This window comes from Taeniopygia guttata, chromosome 1 (genome assembly GCF_048771995.1).
Source record: "Taeniopygia guttata chromosome 1, bTaeGut7.mat, whole genome shotgun sequence".
Lineage (NCBI taxonomy): Eukaryota > Metazoa > Chordata > Aves > Passeriformes > Estrildidae > Taeniopygia > Taeniopygia guttata.
In genome coordinates this window covers 24,804,957-24,826,110 of record NC_133024.1, presented here as the reverse complement: position 1 = coordinate 24,826,110, position 21,154 = coordinate 24,804,957, and the positions used below count along the sequence as shown (strand labels likewise).

Genomic DNA, 21,154 nt, shown 5'->3' with positions numbered 1-21,154 from the left:
AGAAACCGTTTCTGGATATCCAAACTTCTCCCAGGCTTGTGGAAGAGACAATAGTGGGCTCTTATCACACAGACATTTCACTAATACAGCTTGTGGCACCCTTCCCTGTGGGATGGAGAACTGATTGCCTGCCCTATGCTTTGACCACTACTCACTCCTGAGTCCTGGTCATTGCCTTTACAGAGCAATCTCAGTAGGGATGGGCACCATGCCCAAAATGACTGCTCAAGATGCCATGAGACTGTGGAGTTTAGACTATATTCTCCTGTCTCCTGTTTCCTTTATCTCCATACTGCAGGCAGCAGTCTCGGACCTGAAATGTTTTTGCTTGACTTTCACTTGTAACATGTAGGTCAGAGGAAAATTGAAATGAGTAGCCTTGAAATGAGAACACTTAAAATAGATACTTTTCCCATTATAGATCCACTGTGTTTTCCCGGAAAAGGGGTAAGGACTCAGGCTACAGACAAGACAATGCAATATCATACTATTCACATCATATTTAATAATGCTCTAGTACCATTCAATATAAATAAATAACCATTAAAAAGTACTTTCTTGACATTCTCTTTTGCTCATCAATAGCATTTTCTGCAACAGGAAAGGTTAGTAATATTCACTGGTTGGTGAGTTGGATGAATATCAGGTACTAATATGCTAGTAAAAACCAGGCGGTGGGATGCCTTCTCTTGTTTAAACACTTCAGGCTTGATCTGTGGCTTTCCCCCCTTACTGCACTCACTTCCCCTGAAGCCTGTAACCCTGATAGCTGCTTCTGTCCTGGGCTCCCCTGCTCTGTGGGCAAACAGCCATCTTAACCTGTGGTGCCTGTTACTCACTCACCCTTATCTGATATGCCTTGGCCAGCAGCAGTCCTTCCTGTCCTCAGGCTGCTCTACAGGGAAAAGAGTATTTGTGCTGAACAGGTCCATCTGTCTGCTAGCCTGGAATGTCAGCTGTCCAGACAAGGTCTCAGTTCTGCACAATGTAGTGACTGACAGAACTTTTTGATTCACAGAAGGTCTGCTCTACAAGGCCAGGCTGGGGCAAGAATGGAGATAGTGCAATAGGGCTGGTCTTGAGAGTCAATTCTGACCAAGACTGAACTGACAGTGTTGTACATACAGGAAGAGTAATTCTGCTTTGTTGTAAGGATGTAGAGAGAACAACTCTAAAATATGTGTGTGGTGGGATCTGTTGCAATGGGAATAGATCCTTGCTACAAACACTCACTGTCAGTGCCTAAACCCTATGTAGGACCTGTGTGAGTTAAAGGCCAGAGAATTAATCACCACATCTCCTCCTGTTCATACGGGCAGAAACTTTGCCCATCTCAGAGGAGAAAATGGAGGATCATAAATCAACTCCTTTATTCCCTTGCTCTTACTCATTCGCTGAAACCACAAAGAAGGGAACCTAATCTTGGGTTAATGCAGGGTAGAAGCACTGGAGCCCACCTGCTTGGTGGCAGGATGGGCTAGTAAAGCTCCCTGGAGTGCAAGCCCTGCTACCTTCTGCAGAGGGCAGGACAAAAAGCTCTGACAAATGCAGAGTGAAAAGCATTCTGTGGATGCTGGACTTCTTTCATGCTATCCAGTGCCAGTAAGCTCTGTAAGGACCTTTCTACAGTCCAGAGAATACATTGCTTTCTCACCCCATTCAGTATTTTCTTCATGACGAGACAGCTGGCAGGGTGGCCGTGTACTGCTGGTGTGTTCATCCAGCCAGGCCCTGGCCTTGGCCTCACTAAGGACAGTCTCCATTTCTCTAGTTGTTACCTATTCTTTGATTTCTTCTGTCTCTCTCTCTCTGCATCTCATCCCCTGTGCCTCTCCCATACTTTGGTCCCCTCCTATAGCAGGATGCGTGGCTGCTCCTTCTCCACTGAGGGAATATGGACCAACTCCCTCTCTCAGGTGCCCTTCAAAGAGCCCCCTTCATGGAGGCTTCCTGAGAGCCCATGGGGACTGTCTGCTGAGTGAGGCAGTCCTTTGCTCATGTTTTTACCTCAGTGTGATTTCTTGGGAGCCAGAAACTTAGTGCCACCCACGTTTGTTGCATAAAAGAACTGTAATTTCCTTCGCTGTACTGCCCCCCTTGCTGTGTTTCTGATTATTTTGCCAGTTCAAGATACCATTGTAAAGAAACCCCAGGGAGCACAGAACATATGACATTCATCGGTGAACACCAAGCTCTACTGTTCTGAGGCAAGGAGGAAAATATTCTTTCTTCATAAATATGTCATGTGACCTAAGCTAAAAACCAAAACTAAACAAGGAATAGGCAGAGAAGAATTCTAGTATAAATAAATCAACAAATAAATAAGTTTCCTGCTAGCCCTGAATTCCTTGGGCAGGGGATGACTCAGTTTCTTATAACTTTCTCCCAGCTGTGAAATCCTTGATGTATTTTGAATGCCTTAAGCCTTGTTTCTCATAGCCTGAGTGAAGAGGGTTTTTAAGATCTGCTCAGAGGGGTTTCTGGGTCATTCAAGGAATCTTCCTGGAAAAGTCACAGCGACACCACTCCCCACGCACACATATGGTACCAACACTTGTGCTTTTAATCCAGTGCATCCTTCCTTCGGTCTTCATTTGCACCTCCTGTTTTGTAGGCTGCCTCCCACCTGGCTGTCTTCCTGTTTTATTGAGGGAAAGGGAAACCCTTCCACATGACACTGACTCCTCTTTCTTCACAGCACCACACACTCCTTTCAAAGTTCAGCTGGAAAACCTTGCCACATTTGTTATTTCAGTTGTCCTTGTATGTGCTCAAGATAGGTTTTCTGATAATGTCTCCACATTCCTTGATGTTCTCACAGCAGAGGAGTGCAGGCTGAGGGTTCCTCTTCTCTGAGCACTTCTTGCCCACCTCCCTCTCTGGAGGTCTGGGAAGCAAGGCCATGCACATGATTTGAGGCTCCTGGAGCACCTGATGGTGCTGCAGCAGGCTTCCAGGCCTTGAACACGTTCAAGTCTGCCCATCTTTCCCCTGCTTTCTGCTCTCTGCAGCAAGACACAGAGGCATGGCCTCTGAGGTACAGTACCTGCACGTCTCCCAGAGCAGGAGAGGAACTTCATCCAGAGGGGTCTGTGCCTGGGGATCTCAGATGGCGTTTTCCAAAACAACCTTAACCAGGCACAGTTCAAGATCTGAGCTGAGGGATAGGCACCATATCCCTTCTGAACTCCCAAACCCCAAATGAGGTTTGTCAGCACAGCTTCCTCTCCAGCACTGAAGGCTGATCTGTGTACATATCGGAGTGCATCCCTCAGAGGGACAGACTCTCGTGCCAGCTTTGCTTTAAAGCTGTTTTGAGAGCACACCAGCCTCAGGCCAACAAGTCCATGTTTGTGCTTTAGTGACAACTCCTGTCCTTGAATTACTGCAGTTCATAGTTGCTGGACTGAAGCTCAGGTTTTGCAAGATGCCAGGAGAGACCTTTGGAGGCACCTGCACCCATCCTGGATTTCAGCCTCTGTGCTGGCACAGCGGAGAACGAAGATCACATCTAGTAAGTTTTAACAAATGGTTAACAAACAGGGCCCAGAGGGGAAGGGAAGCACTCCTCTCCTAGGTAGAGAGGATCTCAGGGCATCACCTGAGCTCTGTCCCTCCTTATTACCACCACTTTGGGCAATGGGGGCTGTTTGGAGTGGTGACATTTCGGGGTGTTTATCATCCTCCAGCAGTGGAGCAGAGCGCTGGGCAGGACAGGCAGGGTGCACAGTTGCTATGGTTGCTGATGAGCTTCAGGAACAATCACAGCCCTCTGCCTCTGTCAAAACAAACACAAAGTGAGGTAAGAAGGTGTAAATACAACATGGCTATCCCCCCTGGCTCAGGCAAACACCTTGCAGGCATCAGTGAACAGGTTCCTCAACCACATTGTGCATGGCTTTGGGCAGGGATATGGCTGAAGAGCTACTTGTTATATCTGCCCTAGCGTCTTAGCTGGGAGATTTTATTTACGAATTAGAGAAAGTTTCTGAAAGGTTTTTTTTTTTGTCTGCATTTAAAGTCATTATTTTAACTTCTTTGATAATTTTTTTAAAGAAAGAGTAGGATGATGAGATCTGAGGATCTCTATTCAGTCTGTCTGGAAGCTGTGAAATGCAGATGAACCTTCTCTATTTCCAAATTTCACAATAGCAGGAGTCCTATGCTAACCTAAGCACATTCTTCTCTTTTGGATGCCTGTAAATAAAAATCGGCAATAAGAATAGGTAGTTTTTATAACACCAGTCTTCTGTGATAGTTTTCAGGACTTTAAGAAAGAAAAATATGAAGTGAAATTAATCTCCATCTCCTCAGGAGGCAAAGCCTGTGTTTCAAAGGTGTTTCAATACAGTTGGCAGGGATATATGCTGTGATAGCTTTGGGCTGCTCTGTGGCAAGCAGCCATGCAAGTGGTCCAATTAGAGATTAGGGGAGTAGCAAATCCCACACCAGGCAATGTCTGCCTGACTCATATCTGCAGGATTTAAAGGGAAGGAGGGCTCTGGGAGGTCTTGGACTTAACTGGCTTGATCTGATCCTCAAGGAGGACTAATTACCAGGAGGGAAAGGTGGAATAATTCTTCCTATTGTGTCTAAGAACAGAAGATCCTCAGGGGAGTAATTTTGCCTCTTTTTTTTCTCAGCACTGGCTTATCTAGATCATGTCTATCAATGCTCAGAAGCTCAGCAGCCTTGAGAGTATGAACTTCCAATACACTGAAGCCTTCAGCAGAGATCTCAATTTAAATTTTTAAGAAATGCAATCTAACGATTTTGCTTGATTGCCATTGATTGTCAAGCAATTTAACTTGCATATGTCTCCTGGAGTAGATGCCACCTTCTACCTTGACGTGTCAGAGCAGCTGCCCCACATGACAGACAGTGGTGCAGAAGGGACTGTGGTCAAACTGACTGCTAATGCAAGTGCAAAGATCCTTAAAAATCTGCAGGGCTGATCCAGCCAACAATCTGATTGAAACCATTGGAGAGGATGGCTTGGATTAAGGTGCAAGTCCTGCTGGTGAGTCAGTGGCTGTGTCTTGATCTTTTAGGCTGGTTGCTTTCCTTTCCCACACAAATCACTCATGGGAAGCCATTCTCACGAGACTCCATAGCTGGCTCGTTACATTTCTTATGGAGGATGGCTGAGTGCTTGGCCAGGGAAAGAGGTGAGGACAAAAGAGCCCATCCATAAACAGCACATTTGTCAAAACATTACATCCACACTGTGCATCTCCAGTGGAGCAGTCAGCCCCTCCTCCAGCAAGTAGGAAAGGAGGGTCTAATCTGTCTGAGTTTTTATAGGTCTGCTCATCCTGTACAAAGTGAGTGATTCCTCCATTGCAGTTAAGTGGTCTGTGAGTCCTTATGAGCTGAGTTTGGGCAATCATAGCTTTAGGCAACTGCAGACTCAGCATGGGTGAGTGTGCAAAATGAGCCTGTTGTTGCTAGTGGATCTCACAAAAGCACTGGTGAAAAGAGGAGCTGCTGCCTAAACACAGGTATCTTGCATCATTTATGAGTTTCTACGATATCTGTAATATTAATTGAAAGCTGTCAGAAATGGTACAGGGTTTGTGCCCTGTAGGAGGTACAGGCAGGCTACCCCAGGGTCCCTATGGTGGCACCGTGTGTCTGTGTTTAGATAACTGACTCCAGTGCCTTCCGTCTGCTGCTGGATGTGCAGGCACTGGCATTGCTTTGCTCTATTTGTGTGGTTGTCACTCAGAGATGATGAGGTGCTGTGGCAATGCTGAGTGCAGCTACTAGTAATGCACACAGGAGATCAGTGCAGGAGTTGAAATACTCATGACTGCCTGTATAAAATCTGTAAGTTTTATTTCCACTGGTAGAGCTGAGCTGAGGTGTATATTGGGGTCAAAACTTAAAGCACTCCTGGGATGTCTTCCAAAGTAGGACTAAATAATTCAGCATCCTGTGTCCTGACACAGTTATGACTGATTTCAGAAAGAGCTGGGTACTCTGAAATTGGGATAGTTTTTATTCTTTTTGGACTTTTGGGGCAGGAATCTGCCATTGAGATCAGAGGGCATGGCATCTGGACGCTTCTTCATCATCATTCTCTTTCTAAGAACACATCAATGATCTCTGACACATTCCTGCCTCACCCATGGTGGTTGCCACAACCCCCCATCCTGCTGCTGAACCTGGCTCTGTGAGCTGCAAAGGCACTCCCTAGTGCATTCTCTGTCTCTCCTCAGCAGCAGATGTTCTCCTAGCTCTGGGAGCATTGGTACCCAGCACCTCAGACTGAGACAGTCTGTGTAGGCTGTGCTTTGCTGGTTCCTGTTCTGAGGTGCTCTGAGCATTCCACTAGCCTTTCCCTGCTGCACCCACACCACAGCTGTTCCTGCAGGATGAAAGCTGAAGGGGGTGCAAGAAACACTGCACAGGTGGCAGGGCTGCAGGACAAAAGGTTGCCTGCAGGAGTTCGATCTTGTTCCTGTAGGAATGCTGTAGGACAACTCCCACATCAAAGGGAGTTTGCAGCTGGATGAAAGAGTCCGGGGGCAAGGAATTTGGCTTCTCATTAATAATGAGTGAAACTGGGAGATTCTGCTGTCACTTTTCTCTCTGTCAGGCAAAACTCCCATATGGTCTGCAAGGAGGCTTGAATGAGCAAGAAATACAGAGCATACGTGCATAAAGATGAGAATCTACTTCTTGTCCAAAGGGTGGCATGGTGAATTACCAGAGCAGTCACATATGCAGTTTTTGAGGAAATAATAGCAGAAATAAGAAATCAGGTACAGATTATTTGCCTTGCTAAAACAAATAAAGACAAAGATACTCACACCCTGGAGCTGGCTCTCTGCTTATACTTCTACTCTGGGGTCTGTAAACCCACGCTTGCCTTCATTAACCAGAGTGGGCCTCTCAGTTCTTGTGTGCCAGACCAACACCTAGAGGGAAGCACAAAGAGTTCAGGGCATGCTGAATAGCATGGAAACTATGAGAGTACTTCACCCACTGGTGAAAAGTGAGGCTCACAGCTGTTTGAAGCAAGTGATTGGAAGGGGTTCATCCTGAGAGACACTTTACAGACACATGAAAAAGTGACAAGGAGGAGGGATCATTCTAGAACAAAATTCCAGACTCAACCCTCTGCCAACCCTCCTGGATTTTGGAGAAGCAATCTGGGCACAAATTGTACATCTGAGCTTCTTTATTAACACAGAATGCCTAGCACTGCTCCTGTGCTCTCTCAACTTCACATTTGTGAAGAATTTAGCCGGCTTTGTCCATCTGTCTGTCCCAGCATCATTTGGCACTGACATGTGCCAGCGCAGGGCAGGCAGAATGGAAGGTGGAAGAGTGTGGGAGGAGGCTGTAAAAGCAGCCAGGACGCTGCAAGGAGACTGTATCTTTGAGATTTCTTGTACTACTCACCTTTGTGCAGTTAGCTGCTTTGGGCTCCAGCCCGTCCATAGTCACCAAATCCTTCAGCAGACTTGTTTCCTGGTACCCTCCTTTAACTCCCTCCAGCTTGAAACTGGCGTGAGGCTTCTCCAAAATCAACTTGATGCTGATGGCAAATCCGGCCATGTCAATAGCGAAGGGACGATTCGGGTCAAAGACGGTTTTCCAGCCCACCACCTTCCCTGCTGGGCTCACTTTTGGGGATTCATATCGCAGCCCCCCAACGAAAGCCACCGGCCAGACCGAGACCCGCCTCGTGTAGCGCATCTGTGTGCCAGAAAGAGACAGTGCTGTGAGAATTCAACCCCGCCACCTCTGTCCCAGCCCCTCAGTGCTCCATGCTCTGCTTTCATTGGCACCTGTCCTCCCCCACGGACTTCCTACACAATCACATTGCTCTCGGCAGCACAAGCTCTAGTTGCTGCTGCTTGAAGAGCTACAGCTTCCACAGGCACAAGGCAAATTCTCTGAACAGCAAACTCGCTGCTTTTCTGTGCCCACATTCACTCCCGCAGAAGAATGAAAACCTCTGGTTTTCTCATCCCATTTGAACGTTTACCTTTTTGTTATGGTAGAATTTTGTAAATGCCAAATACTACTTTTACCAAGCCTCTAGCTTTTTATTACCAGCTCCATGCACTCCAGCTTCACACTCATGCAAGTAATCTCCCTGACTGATTCATCTTTGTCCTCATCTATTCCAATTTCTCCCCCTACCTCCTGCCTTGTTTTTCCATCCATGGCTACTGCCTAGAAGTGTGGGGGTTTATTGAAATTGTCAGAAAGGATCTGGAAGTAAGTAAAAAAGGATGAGCTTAACAGAGACCTAACAACTGTGAAGACTGGAAATATGTTGTGATGCATAATTCTGTTCTTCAGGTGGCTTAGTACAGTTTGGCTTAAATTGGTGACAAGACAGTTTATTGGATTTTTGCAAATTTACAATAGGCTTGGCATCTCTACAAAAGCCAGGTCTCCAGCAGAAGTCTGGGCAAGCTTCAGTGATTCCAGAGGCACAGCCCTGTTGTGGTGGCTGGAACTTGGAGTACTGAAGGGCAGCCAAGGAGTAAAGGTGGATAGAAAGTCAGACAACTCTTCCATCATCCCGTAACCATCACACCCCTACAACAGTGCAGATTTTCACCTTGCCAGACGTTTGTCTTTGGTGCTTATTTAAATTAGGTCAGCTCTCCCTGAGGAGAGGTATAAATTCTCAGGTACGCATCCTGTGGTCCCTGGCAAGAAGAACTCTAGCTGAGGCAATGATGTTTGAGTGGCTGTTCACATCCACAGCCTATAGCAGAGCAAATATGTTCTTTGCGCTTTCAGCTTGCATCTGCCCTATACCCAGCTGCCACTGCATGCAGAATGGGTGAGGTCTTTACAAGTGCAACTGGGCTTAAGAGGCTCTGCAGCTCGATCCTGCTTTTCTGTCTCATGGAATTTTATGCCTCTTACCTCCTCAAAGAGCTCCAGGCTGTAGGTGTTATCATCATCAGCAAAATAGACTACGCCTTCTGGTGGTGCGGTGTTGCTGAAGCTGTCCCTCAGCCAGTGCAGCCCCAGGTTCCTCTGCAGTGTCCCCCTCGGGGTGTGGGATGGGATCCACGACAGACCCAGCTTCAGGCTCTTGGGTGTCTCCACATTGAGGTGGGTGAAGTTGAGCCCAGCCTTCTCCAGCAGGTTGGATACAAGGTTGGTCCTCCGTGGAGAGTCCTCCACCACCACCCAGTGCAGGTTCTGCACGTGGAGGAAGGTGTTGGCCAGACGGGTCAGCTCAGCTTTTTGCACTGGCCGGGTGTAGGTAGGGGTGATAACAAAGATGGTTGGCAGGGTGTCTGACCATGGGGGAGGCCTGGAGTACACATAATTCTGGATGATTTTAGGTGTTGCCCCTATGCTTTGCTGCTGCCGAGTGCATGATGGGAAGACTTCTTCTCTCAGTGCAGATGTACCATTAAGGAGAGCTTTAGAGGTCACATTCTCGTCTGTCTCTTCTAGGACAAAACAAAGGAAGAAAGAAAAAAAAAAACAATGACAGAGGACTAATGACTATCAGGCTGCCTCCTGCCTGCAGCACAGAGTTAGTGCTGCATCCTCTCTCCAAAGCCAGGTGCATGTTTAACATGCTCTTAACAACAGTTTCTATTCCTGCAAACTCCGAGGGGGCCTGCGGGCAGGTCTTTGTTTAATCCTCCCTGTGGGAAAGCATCTCTGCTGAGGGTTTGCAACAGAAGTTATCACAGCCACCAGCACACTGATAGGAGAACTTTTGTACTTACTTCTCAGCAGGCTGAGGTAGTGGGTGGTTGGGTACTGGTGCCACAAGGTTAGGAGAAGAGCCCATGGCAAGGCAATCAGGAGCGTGGTAAGAAGGTTACGTCTCCTCAGCATGCTGCAGGGAGCTTCCAATGCCCAGGCATCTCTCTACCTCTCAGAAAAGAAAAAAGAGTAAGGACTTCAAAATACCAGTCACCAAAAATACAGGGAGGCATGACAAATGTTTGGCCCTGGCCCACCAAAGTGTTGTGTAAGTTTACAAGGAGCTTCATTAACGCTTCAGGTCCAAACCATTATCCAACTTGACCAACTCTGGTGCAACTGAATAGAAGCTTTTAGCTATTTCTGTTGCTCTAAAGAACCTCCCACTATTCCATGATGAAACCACTGTCCTTGAGTTAGGGTTGTTCGTGTTGCTGATTCTGAAGCCAGAGAAGACTGCTACTTGCCCCCTCTTTGAGACTTGTGCTCATTCCTGACCTTTTTGTGACCATTTAATTTGCTTCTTTTGTACAACTTTTTAGAACTGTGTGCAAAATTTGTGTGCCTCAATATGCAACTGGACAAAACAGACAGATGTCAGGCATCCTCTAGATAGCCAGTGCCTCTTAACACTTCTGCAATGTTAATTCATCCTCCTTAGGCAGATGCATTGAGGCAATCAGGCATGCATGCTATCAGCTACTAAGCGTTCCATGAAATCCCTGCCTTGGTCATTCCACAGTGCTGGTGATGCCTGCTGAATGTTTAATTATCCCTTGTCCCTTTCTGCTTCTGGTTTGCAGTGTTTGGCCATTGCAGCATTTTGTTGAAATCACAGACTTTGGCGTACCCACCAGGCAGTACCAGGTCCTCCTGCACTCCTAGACTGAAGGCATTTTGAGGGAAGGGAGTGATGGCATCATGCTGATACAAAAGATTGAAAGGAGGAGCAGCTAAAACCAAGGTCCTCAAAGGGACACAGGCGCATTTTGTCCAAAAGCAATTCCTTGCCTAGAATTTGGATCCAGCAGCTCCTCATCTGTCCAGAGTGGAATGATTATCTTGCTTCAGCCTTAGAGAGTTGTGTGAAAAGAAATATGACAACTGGTCTAAAAGGGCTCTGCTGTGACAGCAGCCACAGGGTACTCCTGAAAGATATTAGGAGATGCTAATCTAAATTTATCCTCTGGGACCTCTTAGAATCTGTCTTTAATTGTTTCTCTGACATTTTACCTTGGTGTCCTGAAAAAACTAAGGAATATGCAGTTGCAGGGCTTGTCAGTGCCCTACCACCAATAAGTGTCAATCCTATTTCTGCCACATCTGACAGAAGACTAGCATGTCTCAGCAACTCCTCTAGTGGGCAAGTGGATGTTCATAAGCCCTATTAAGGAAATTACTGCAACACAAGCTCATTGCTTGTTCGACACCAATGGTACAAATGATGGAGCAGTCCCTTAGGGAAACATATTCCCACTGACTGCTCCCCAAGCCAACCATTAGTGGTGTAAATATATCATGTTTCTTACCTCCTCACTCAGGAAACACCATGGTGCCCATTTCACTACTTTCAAGCTACAAAAAGCTGATAAAGAAGTGGACCAAGGAAGCTGCGTGGCCAGGGGCCCACAGGAGCATTTTGGTGATGTGAGCAGAAGCCTTGTGCAAGCAAACATGCTGGCTCTGCTTACCTTCATTGCTTTTTGATGACTGGATCTGGGGCAGGTACAAGAATGTCCTTCAAGCTTTAGTGCCAAAGGCATAGGTATTTGGTAAGCTACAGTTCCAGGCCAGACACGGGCAGGATGTTACTCACACCAGAGACTGCTTTCCCTAGAGGAAATATTTTTTCTTACCAGCGTAGCAGCACAGAGTAAAAGCTTCCCATCTCTCATGGCTGTAAGAACCGACAGAGCCACAAAAGAAATCCAAGGATTGCTGTTAGAAACTGCAGATACCTAGGCCCACCCAGGCCCTCGCTCAGGGTCATCACAGCTCCTCGCTTTCTCTAGTATGCTTGCAATTACAAATGTCCCTGCAATGAAGTCTCTATGCAGCATCCCTGCTACTGCTGCAAACTCAGGTTGCTTCTGGAGGGAAAGAGAGGAGGAGGCAGATGTGGCAGCTGTGTTACCAATAAAGCACAGAGGAGAGTGGATCAGACTTGGAAGAATTTTATACAAATTCCTTTTCTAGTTCTTTCTCCTCCTCTCTCTTCCAGCCTGCCCTGTTCGTGCTTCCTGAACACTGCAAACAAGTGGAGATGCTGCCTGGGTGTGCAACTTCCCTGGTGCCCCTGCTCATTTATTTCTGCATGCATCTTCTCTCTATTGCTTTTCCAAAGCAAGCAAGGCTGAACAAATTAAACCCTGCATAAAGCCCCAGGTAACTTGTGAACCTCACAGAGGAGCTGACTTCAACCCCATTTCAAAAAATCTCTATTGGAATACTTTATTTTCTCTTTAAAATGTTACCTTGTCTCCCCCACTGTCTCCCTTTGCATCCATCATGCATACTCTTCTCTGTTGCTTTATATCTTTCACCTGCCTTTTCTCAGTCCTTCAGAGTCTCTTTTCTTCCCTGTTTCCAGGACTACAGAAATCCCCTGGCTTACTAATAATTTTAGCCTTTGTCTTCTGTCCTTACTCACACAAAGGCCCTTTACATTCTCTTAATGTCCACCCCTCATGGAATATTTCCCACAAAGTGGTCCATTAAAGCATCAGTCCATCCTTTTGAAAACACAGCATCAAAATTCAGTCACATATGGATGCCTCTGGGTAGCTTGCTGATGGCCCCAGTGGGGCTTACAGAGGTTTACTGCCCATATTTTTACCTACTTTTTATAATTAAAACCAAAGTCTCCTAAGTGGCTTGGATTAATTGCATGCCTGCTGGCAAACATTGCAGTGTGTATTCTTGGCACAATCAGCTACCTTCCTTCTACCTTTAACCCCTCTCAGAGAAGATCCTGTTAAATGAGATTCAAGATCAGAAGAAAATTTTGTGATTATCTAAACCCATCTCCTGCGTTCATCTGGTAATTCCTGAGTTTAAGCTGTAGAGGGCAGGGACTATCTCTTAATGTGCTTGTACAGTCCGGCACTGATCCCAACGGGAGCCTTTGGATGTGATTGCAATACAAATATTATTGATTGTACTCTCTTACTGGCTCTTCTCCTCCCTTGCTATTTCTCCTGTCCTGCCTATTCTGCGTTCTCTTTCCTTTTTTTTTTTTTCCCTAGTGTCTCCTGCAGCCCTTGTTTGTGTTACACACCCTTAACAACATTAGCTGAATGTTTGATGGATGCCTTCAATATGCTGCCTGTAGCCTTCTTGAGCTGTTTTCCAATTACACATCCCTCTTCTTAATTTCATCCATCAATCTTCTGTTCTCCATTAAAAAATAAACAAACACACAGAGCACAAAGCTGAGTATGATAGGGACAAAATGTTTCTCATACTACTCTGGCTTCATGCTGCTTTGTCAGACTTCTCAGCTCCTGGGATGCAACACCATTCAGTCTCCATTTAAGCTCCTGTTCTGACACAGGGGGCATTATTTGAAAGGATTCAGGAGAAAAAAAATGAGAGAAGCACACTGTGGGAAGAGCTGGATTCCCTGGAATGATGCTGAAGAGAAACAAGATCTGGCTGAGGCACAGACGATCACATGTGACCAATCTCTTAATCTGTTATTGACTAATTACCAACAGGGTACAATTTGTTACAGGCAGGACAACCCAGATATTGAGAGAGGGATAAGGATTCCAGGCTGCAAAATGACCCAGGGAGTGACTTTCTCCCTGAGCTGCAGAGTGAAAGGACATGCTGGGTGAATGGGAGAAGGGTGAAAGTCAGGGAGAGATGCAGCTGACTGGGGATTGTAAGGCTGACGCATTCCAGTGCCTCTGATTTTCCAGCCCTGTTCTCAACAGCCCTGTTGAGAAGCTGCTCAATTTACATCCTTTTTGATAACTCAGAAACGGTTAGGATCACACGGGCTCTGGTAGCTCTCTGAGGTTTTGGTTCTGCCCTCTGCCTTCCTGATCCAGAATGAGAACCACTCATTCTCATCCAGAATGAGAACTACCAAACCAAACTCTTTGAAAAGTTTGCTCTGCAACAGCTGATTTTCCAGCCTCTGGTTCAGGGCAGCCGGCCTGTTTGAGCCAGGCTTACAAGACTCTGAATGCTGGACCAACCCCAGGCCCAGGACTGTACAGCTCTAGTCAGAGACACAGGCTCTAAAGATCCTCACCTTCCCAGAGGGACAAATTTCACAGTTCAAACTGTCCCTTGGGAACATCCTGCCATCCAGTGTAACAATTTTCTAGGCAAGCGCCCAAAGCAAACTACTGTTAGGTAATGGAGCCAAAGTTTCAAGACACACTCCCTAATCTTGGTTTAAGCCATGTTTTCAAGCCTACTGTTCAGTGTGTACTCTGGGAGGAGACAGGTGTGGAGAGGGGAGGAGTCAGGGGTGTGAGGAGCAGGGCTGGAGCAGAGCTGCAGGTAGCTGCAGATGACTCTTAATTTCCCACACCAAAGCTGTCAGCAGGGTTTTTGGTTTGTTTTGCCTGCGTTTTGCTGCCTCTCTCCACCAGCCCCTGGCCACCTTGAGGAAGTCCATGCAGATTTCATGAGTTTCCTAACTCCCGGTGTGGGAGATGTGATGCTGAAGGCAGAGCAGGGAGCTTTCAATTATTGATGAGAGCGACCTCTCTTTAAACAAGGAATGCATAATTCATGGCAGTGCTGGTATTTGTGGTGAGCAGCACCGGCTCAGAACCTGCCTTGCTGAAATGCACAGGAAGCTGCTGTGCCCTCTCCCCCCATTCCCTTGGGCCCATCAGAGCCTTCAGTCAAAACTACAATAGTGCTAAAAACTGAGACAGGCCGAGATGCTGCAGTGCTTCCCCTCACCAGGCAGCTGCCTCCCTGTTTGAGATGTGCACGATAAAGTGGGAGGATGGATTCAAGGAACCACAGAAGTGGGTGGAATGGGTTATTGCTCTGGGATAAGCACAGGTAATTACTGTGCAAACACAGCCAAAACAGGGCATTTCTCAGTAGCAAGACTCCTCTGACCCCCAGACAGGTCTTCAGGAACGGCATCGGCATCGTTGTAGGACAGAAAGGGTAGGCTAGGTCTAAAGGATAGTGCCTGAGGGTTCACATCCAATTGTATTTCTTGTGGGGGTGGAAAGAGAAGAGAAAAGGCAGATTTGGTTTTCTGCTCAGAAAGTAGCAATATCTCCCCTAAACCCTGCTGAAACTGGGTGGCTGAAAAACAAAGTGAGGGAAAAAATACAAGAAGCAGTTTTTGTAGGAAGCGAAATGTTGATTGTACAATCCTGGACAGTTTTGGATTGGAAGGGACCTTAATTATCATCTAGTTCCAACTCCTCTGCTGTTGGCAGGGACACCTTCCCAGTGCCTATTACCTATATTAAATGGTGTTTTTCTACTCTAAACCAATCTGTGAGTGCCAGCATCACCAGGTTTCTCAAAGCCCCATCCAACCTGGCCTTGAACACTTCCAGGGATGGGCTATCCACAGCAACTCTGGGCAACCTGGGCCAGCGCCTTTCCACCCTCAAAGTAAAGAACATCTTCCTAATATTTAACCTAAGCCTACCCTTTTTCAGATTGAACTCATTCCCCCTTATCCTTTCACTACAGGCCTTTGTAAAGAGTCCCTCTCCAGCACTATTGTAGCCCCTTTTAGGTATTTGAAGGTGCTCTGAGGTCTCCCCAGAGCCTTCTCTTCTCCAGGCTGAACAGCCCCAGCTCTTTCAGACTGTCTTCATAGGAGAGGTGGATGGAACAGGGAAGAGAAAGGCTCTGATCCCATAACTGGGATCTTGACCTCCCAGTAGTCCAGGCAATAGTAGGAAACTGCAGTTCTGTCCCAAGGTGTAAGAGTGCTCTTCTGCTGGAGATTTTAATTGTCCCTCTGCTGGAGATCTGGTCACAGGCTGCAGGCAAGTGACACCTGCAATCTGAATGAGGTGAGCACTCCCCTACTGCTCATGGGGAGAGAGGGTGAAGGAAAATTAACAGAATAACCTGGAGAGACAAAACCCAGGGAACTACAAATAATAAAACAATACAGGGAAGGATGGCCAGGTCCTTCCCCACAGCAGGAAGAGCAGAACTACCAGCAGCTGTGCAGTTTCAAGGCTCAGCCCCATCAACACTCTGTCCCTTGGTGCGCAGGCTCCTGTGGGGACAACTTCCCCAGGAACTGAGTCACTCCCAAAGAAACAGCTGCCCTTCCCAAGCCCTTACACCTTTTTCTCAGATGCAAAGAAAGGCTTCATTCTCTCCTGCCAGCTCTGATCCCTTCACCATATGGGAGCACATTTACTTCAGCCCAGAAATCAGGCTTGTCCCTCGGGAATACACCATGAACAACCCCCATCCCTCCACTGCCCACATGAAGCCAAGTTGAGCATTCCTCAAAGCTTGAGGAATGTGAACAGCTTGACACCGCACCTTTGTGAAGAGCATCCTTGTCCTAAACACGTGGCTTGTGTGTGGGAGCATGGACTGAAGGAGGGTGATGCTTTATACAGGGATTTCTTCCAAGCCAAAAAAAAAAAGAAAATAATAAAAAAAAAAACCAAAACCACAAACCCAACAGAAAACAAAAAAGAAACTTTGACAGAGCTAATTAAATCTGCTGGCTAAGTCCCACAGGAGCCAATACTTTAGGGAGAGCATGTGGATCAGCCTGCTATCCCCAGAAAGATCAAGGGTATCCAGGCCCTATCTGGGCTATCAGCAGGAATGGAGATAACCCAGTTTGAATACAGACTAGACCTTGAACTTGGATGCAAAGCCTGTCCTTGCAGGGAGCCTTCCAGAGCCTGAAAAAGGAGGTCTAAGCCAGGCTATTTTTAATCAGGCCAGACCCAAATGTCCTTCACCACTGATCCATTCAACCTGTCACCACATTCCTGCCCCCTGAGCATAGGCAAGGGTGGGCTGTGACTCAGAGGGACACAGCCCTCTGCCTCATCACAATTTCCCTGCACTGCAGAGCTGTAATCCAGGGGTGCCAGAAATACCCAGAGGAAGATTAGCAGCTCAGGCCTGAAGAGAAGCAGGGGGTACCAGATGTCTCCTGAGAAAGCTTGCTCTCTCCTGAAAGAACTCTAAGCTTGGAGTTGTCCTGTCTTGAAAGGAAACTCAGGGGCTTATTCAGACGTCAGCTTCTGTTCCCTGCTGCTGAGCTCTGGCAGAACTGAGGTCCTTTTTAGATGCTGATGACTATTACAGAATAATAATTCCAAACGTATCAGCATGAATCAGCCCAATATCTGCATTAGCCAAAAAAAAAAAAAAAAAAAAAAAAAAAAAGAAAAAAAAAAAGCTTTTTTTTTTTTTTTCCAAGGAGGCAAAATAATTATAAGGAAGCAAAAACAATAGTGGATTGTTCCAAAGTTTCTGTATATCTCATTCAGAGCTTTCCCTACTGAGTTAACAGCTGATGCCTGTTCAGCAGGAGTGGGAGCTGTCATTTTACAGCTTCTTAGCAAAAGCAGAAAGGAAAAAATACATAGTATTGCCTTCCAGAACATTTTCAAAGATGGAGAGGAATTACTTTTTCAGAGAAAAAGACATTAGGCATTATTTGATGGATAACTACATTTCACAGGTGCTTGTTATGGGGGGGGGAAAAACCACATTGATCACGAGCTCCATAAAGATATGGGGCCCAAAGGCCAATGCTGCTCCTCTGATAGCAGCCAGGATACAGAGAGAGGCTTTGATCTCAGCTGTGTGTCAATATGACATCAAATGCAGACCTCCAGAGGAACAAGCTATCACTAATGCACACTCTTGATTGATTTAGACAGCTTGTTTTCCTCCTGCTTTCAAAGGCGATGTTGAAATGCTCTTCCCTGCTGGACTGCCCCATTACTCCTAGGGAGGGCAAAAGAAAGCAAAGGAGAAACTGCTCTGGCTGAAATCACAGTGCAAATGAGTGGGGCAGCAGTTATGTCATTTAAAACACCAGTGTAGTTAAATATGTCTACTGCCTTCCCAAAATCTGTGAAAACACTGGCATTTTAATGATTACATGTGTGTGCTGGCTCCCTGAAGAATCAGAGCCCTGATCTGTTATTGTACAGAAAGAACAGTGGGCAGAGAATGAAAGCACTGTAAAGGCAAGAATCCCCCTGAGTTTTTATTTGGGAATGCTGGCTGAATTATGTGATCAATAAAAGCATCGTGCAAACAGCGGCTTTGTGTGGAATGTTCTGGTGGGTGGCTGCTCCATGTAGATTAAGACAGAGAGGACACTGGACAGTACTGATGCTACATCATGCAGGTGTTAGTTGTGTGAGGTGACAGAGAGAAGAAACACCACTTTGGTGTCTTTGATGGACATTGTTGCTGTTGCAGCTCTCTGAGCTGTGTAAAATGCGCTCACTTTGTAACTGGCTGAGACGGTCCAAAATGCTAATTCTGATTTCTTCCTCCAAATAAATAATCAGCACTCATTATATTTGCCACTTGCTGTGCAGCATCCAAGTGTCATGAGGACACTTTTAGAAACAAATGCAGAATGGATAAATTGGCACCTAGAGAATTGTCTTTTGCAATTGATATACGTTATGGTCCGCTGCTTGATTTGTACCTTAAATGCCACAGCTGATCTGTATAGCTTGGGCTTGATTAAAAGAAGCACTAGAATGAAAATTAGAGTCAGCAGACAGTGTTTATTTTTCTGCCTTCTGCATGTGAAATAAAAAGGGAAGAAGAGAGCAAAAGAAAGAAGGGGCAGGAAGCTAATGGTCAGTGTCCTGCTAGGACTGTCTTGCTGTCCTTCCCTGTCCTAACAGGGAAGCTGTTGACTCTGGACTACAGGCAGGCCACATTCAAATCATGCACCAAGGTGTTTGAGATCAAGAGACCCATATGCAATTCCCACCTTCTGGGAATGTCAGGGGAACAATATCTAACTTGGGCACTGGCAGTAGCTGCTAGCATATATCCCTGCATCATGATCAGAGTAAGTTTTACTTTGTAGAAAAAGTAAGCAGTGGCTGCATTTGGGTGAAAAGATGGAGCTGAGGAGTAGCAAAAGTCGCATGCCCCTTTCTAACAACAATCCAAGCCTACCAGAAAAAAAAGGATGTGGGTTTTGGTTTCTGTTTTTCCATGTCTTGCACAGTTAAAATGGAAGAGTCTCTTGGGAAGGCAAGGAAGGCTGTGAGGGAATTGAGGGCAGACGAGCTCACAGCAGGAGAAACAAACTACTCTCTCTCTTAGAGTGCATGGGGCTTGCCATAGGGCTTGCTTGTATGGGGGTTGCTCTCTGCCATGCTCCTTAATTGCACGTGAAAGCAGCCTGGTCTGAAAGTGTCTTTGCATGAAGTGTTTACAAAGCTTCCCTTGGGAGGGAGGTCAGCCTGTGCTCTATTGTACTCTGGGCCTGTCTGTGAAATTGTGTGCTTCAGGCTGCCCTAAGCCTGGCTGCAAAAGGGGGTTGATACTCCCCCAGGCTGGGGAGTTGCCTGCTCTCTCTGTTTCCTGAGACTGGAGTATGATCTTTGCACAAATACAACCATGATAACCTGGGAGATGTGTCTCCCCAGCTTTTACACCTCTGCACTCAGGGTGTGCTGGACAGTGCTGTCCTTCCTACCTTACTTCCACATTCATGGGCTGCCAGTTGGCCTTGGACTGAATAACTGATGAATAGATACTTCTGGCTGGAGAGGGAAGATGAACTAAGCTTTTTTTGAACCCTTCTCTGCAGTTTGAGAGCCCTTGGAGTTTCCAAGGCAGACCAAGTTGGCCTGGAAGATCAGGTCAGATAAAGAGTGGTTTCTTGTTAAAACCAGAAATGGGCTGCTGCTGTCAATCTGAGAGGTAGATATGAATCTCTCCTGATTCTGGGGATGAATCTGGCTCCCTTCTTGTGCTCAGGGAAGGAAAGTTTTCTCTGGTTATGAGAATGTTTGTGGAGGTCAACAAGCCAGGTTGGGTATTTCTAGCTTCACCCAGGCATATGTGAACTACCTCCATCTGTTACCAGCTCTGCAAAAAATATCCCTGAAGGGTCAGCAACAGCTTCTAGGCAGAAGAAACATCCAAAAACTGCTTGGGAAGGAAGAAGAAAGAAACTGGAATTTGCTTCTACTGCTGTAACTAATTTCTAGGCCACATGTGTTTGTTCTGGTGCTCAGGTTAGGACCCATGTTTGGGTTAGGAAAGAAATGCTTGGTATCAGATTTTATCAGTCTGGTAAGTGCAGTGCAGAAGGGAGTACACAAGAGCAGAAATCTTGCCTAGTGACTACTTTGCACCAGTGTTTAACAGTTCCAGGACTTGGTTTGACTTCAAGAGAGCTACAATCCAAGTGTGGCTTGGCTTGGCATGGCTTGATGGACTATGAATAAAACTTGCTGAGATGGCAGCTTATCTACCACTGAACAGAAGCTGGTGTTGACAAAAAAGCCACAAGCATCCTCTGCAGCACCTCCAGGAGAGGCTGCTAGGTGGGAAGATGTGTACAGGGTTTGTCTAGCAAACTGACATGCCTAGGAGCACAAGTGGCCATGATACAGGAACAGTCTTGGATTTATTCTTAAAGAGAGTGACAAGAGAGGCTCTTTGAGGTGGTAAGAGCCTTTTAAAATTATCCTTTCCCAAAGAATCTTTTGGGGTAAAGTAGATTCACACCTAAAATCTGCACAGAGGTCAGCAGTGATGATCTTAGAAAAATGCTTATGGGTGTCCTGTGGCTTTGTAATGGTCCTGTTCCCTTGTAATGGAGCTGCTGATGCATATCGAGTAGTAAGAGATTTATTGTGTTTTCTCTAATGCTCCAGGAGTCCTATTCTAACACAAAGTTAGAAACCTCACTTTGGCTGTAAAAAAGCCTCCTGTTATAATTGGATGACCTGCTGCTGAGCACTGTAGGTTTGAGGAAAATAGGAAACAGTGTGACAGTTGCTAACCAGAATGGGAAACACACTGGGATTACTGGAGGAGTTATGGAGAAGCCTGTGGGTTGCTACAGTTCAAGAGGGGCTGGTATTCCATGTTAGAGGGCAGACATGTGAGTTAAGGCAGAGCAGGGGGACTTGACTGGAGAGAACACCTGAAATAACTAATTGTTCACAAAACAGAAAATGTAAGAGGTTGGTGGGAGTAGGATAGAGGAGGTGGTTCCAAGGGCAAAAAGAAAACAAAAATAGGCTTGGGGAATATTGTTGTGGCAGCCAGGCTGAGATCTGCCACTTAATAACACTTGACAAAATGCAAATAATTTCTCCTTCCTAAAGATCTGCCAGGGGATGCCTCAGCTATCTGGGGTCAATGATTAACACTCCTACCTCCTTTTCTATTGCTCCATGGAGACGAGGAGCTGGCACACATGTCTGAGGGAGGAAAAAACTTGCTGTGGACCATGGAGCAGCAGGATTTG

General features: G+C 46.3%; 1 protein-coding gene across 3 annotated transcripts in view; it reads right to left on the bottom strand.

Moving 5' to 3' along the window:
* Positions 1 to 485: 485 nt before the first annotated feature.
* The window catches only part of LOC100227480 (galactosylgalactosylxylosylprotein 3-beta-glucuronosyltransferase 1), a 28,300-nt gene continuing 7,631 nt past the window's right edge, over positions 486 to 21,154 (bottom strand). The window contains exons 2-6 of one of the 3 annotated variants that reach the window (XM_030265971.4): positions 9,723 to 9,867; positions 8,899 to 9,437; positions 7,411 to 7,707; positions 6,816 to 6,923; positions 486 to 3,778 (exon numbers count right to left, since the gene is read on the bottom strand). In XM_030265971.4, the coding sequence (XP_030121831.1) occupies positions 6,837 to 6,923; positions 7,411 to 7,707; positions 8,899 to 9,437; positions 9,723 to 9,834 (1,035 nt within the window). In that variant the 5' untranslated portion in view covers positions 9,835 to 9,867 and the 3' untranslated portion in view covers positions 486 to 3,778; positions 6,816 to 6,836. Of the gene's footprint in view, positions 3,779 to 6,815; positions 6,924 to 7,410; positions 7,708 to 8,898; positions 9,438 to 9,722; positions 9,872 to 21,154 lie in introns of those variants that run through there. The other 2 variants (XM_072925333.1, XM_041714362.2) reach the window with 2 other exon arrangements.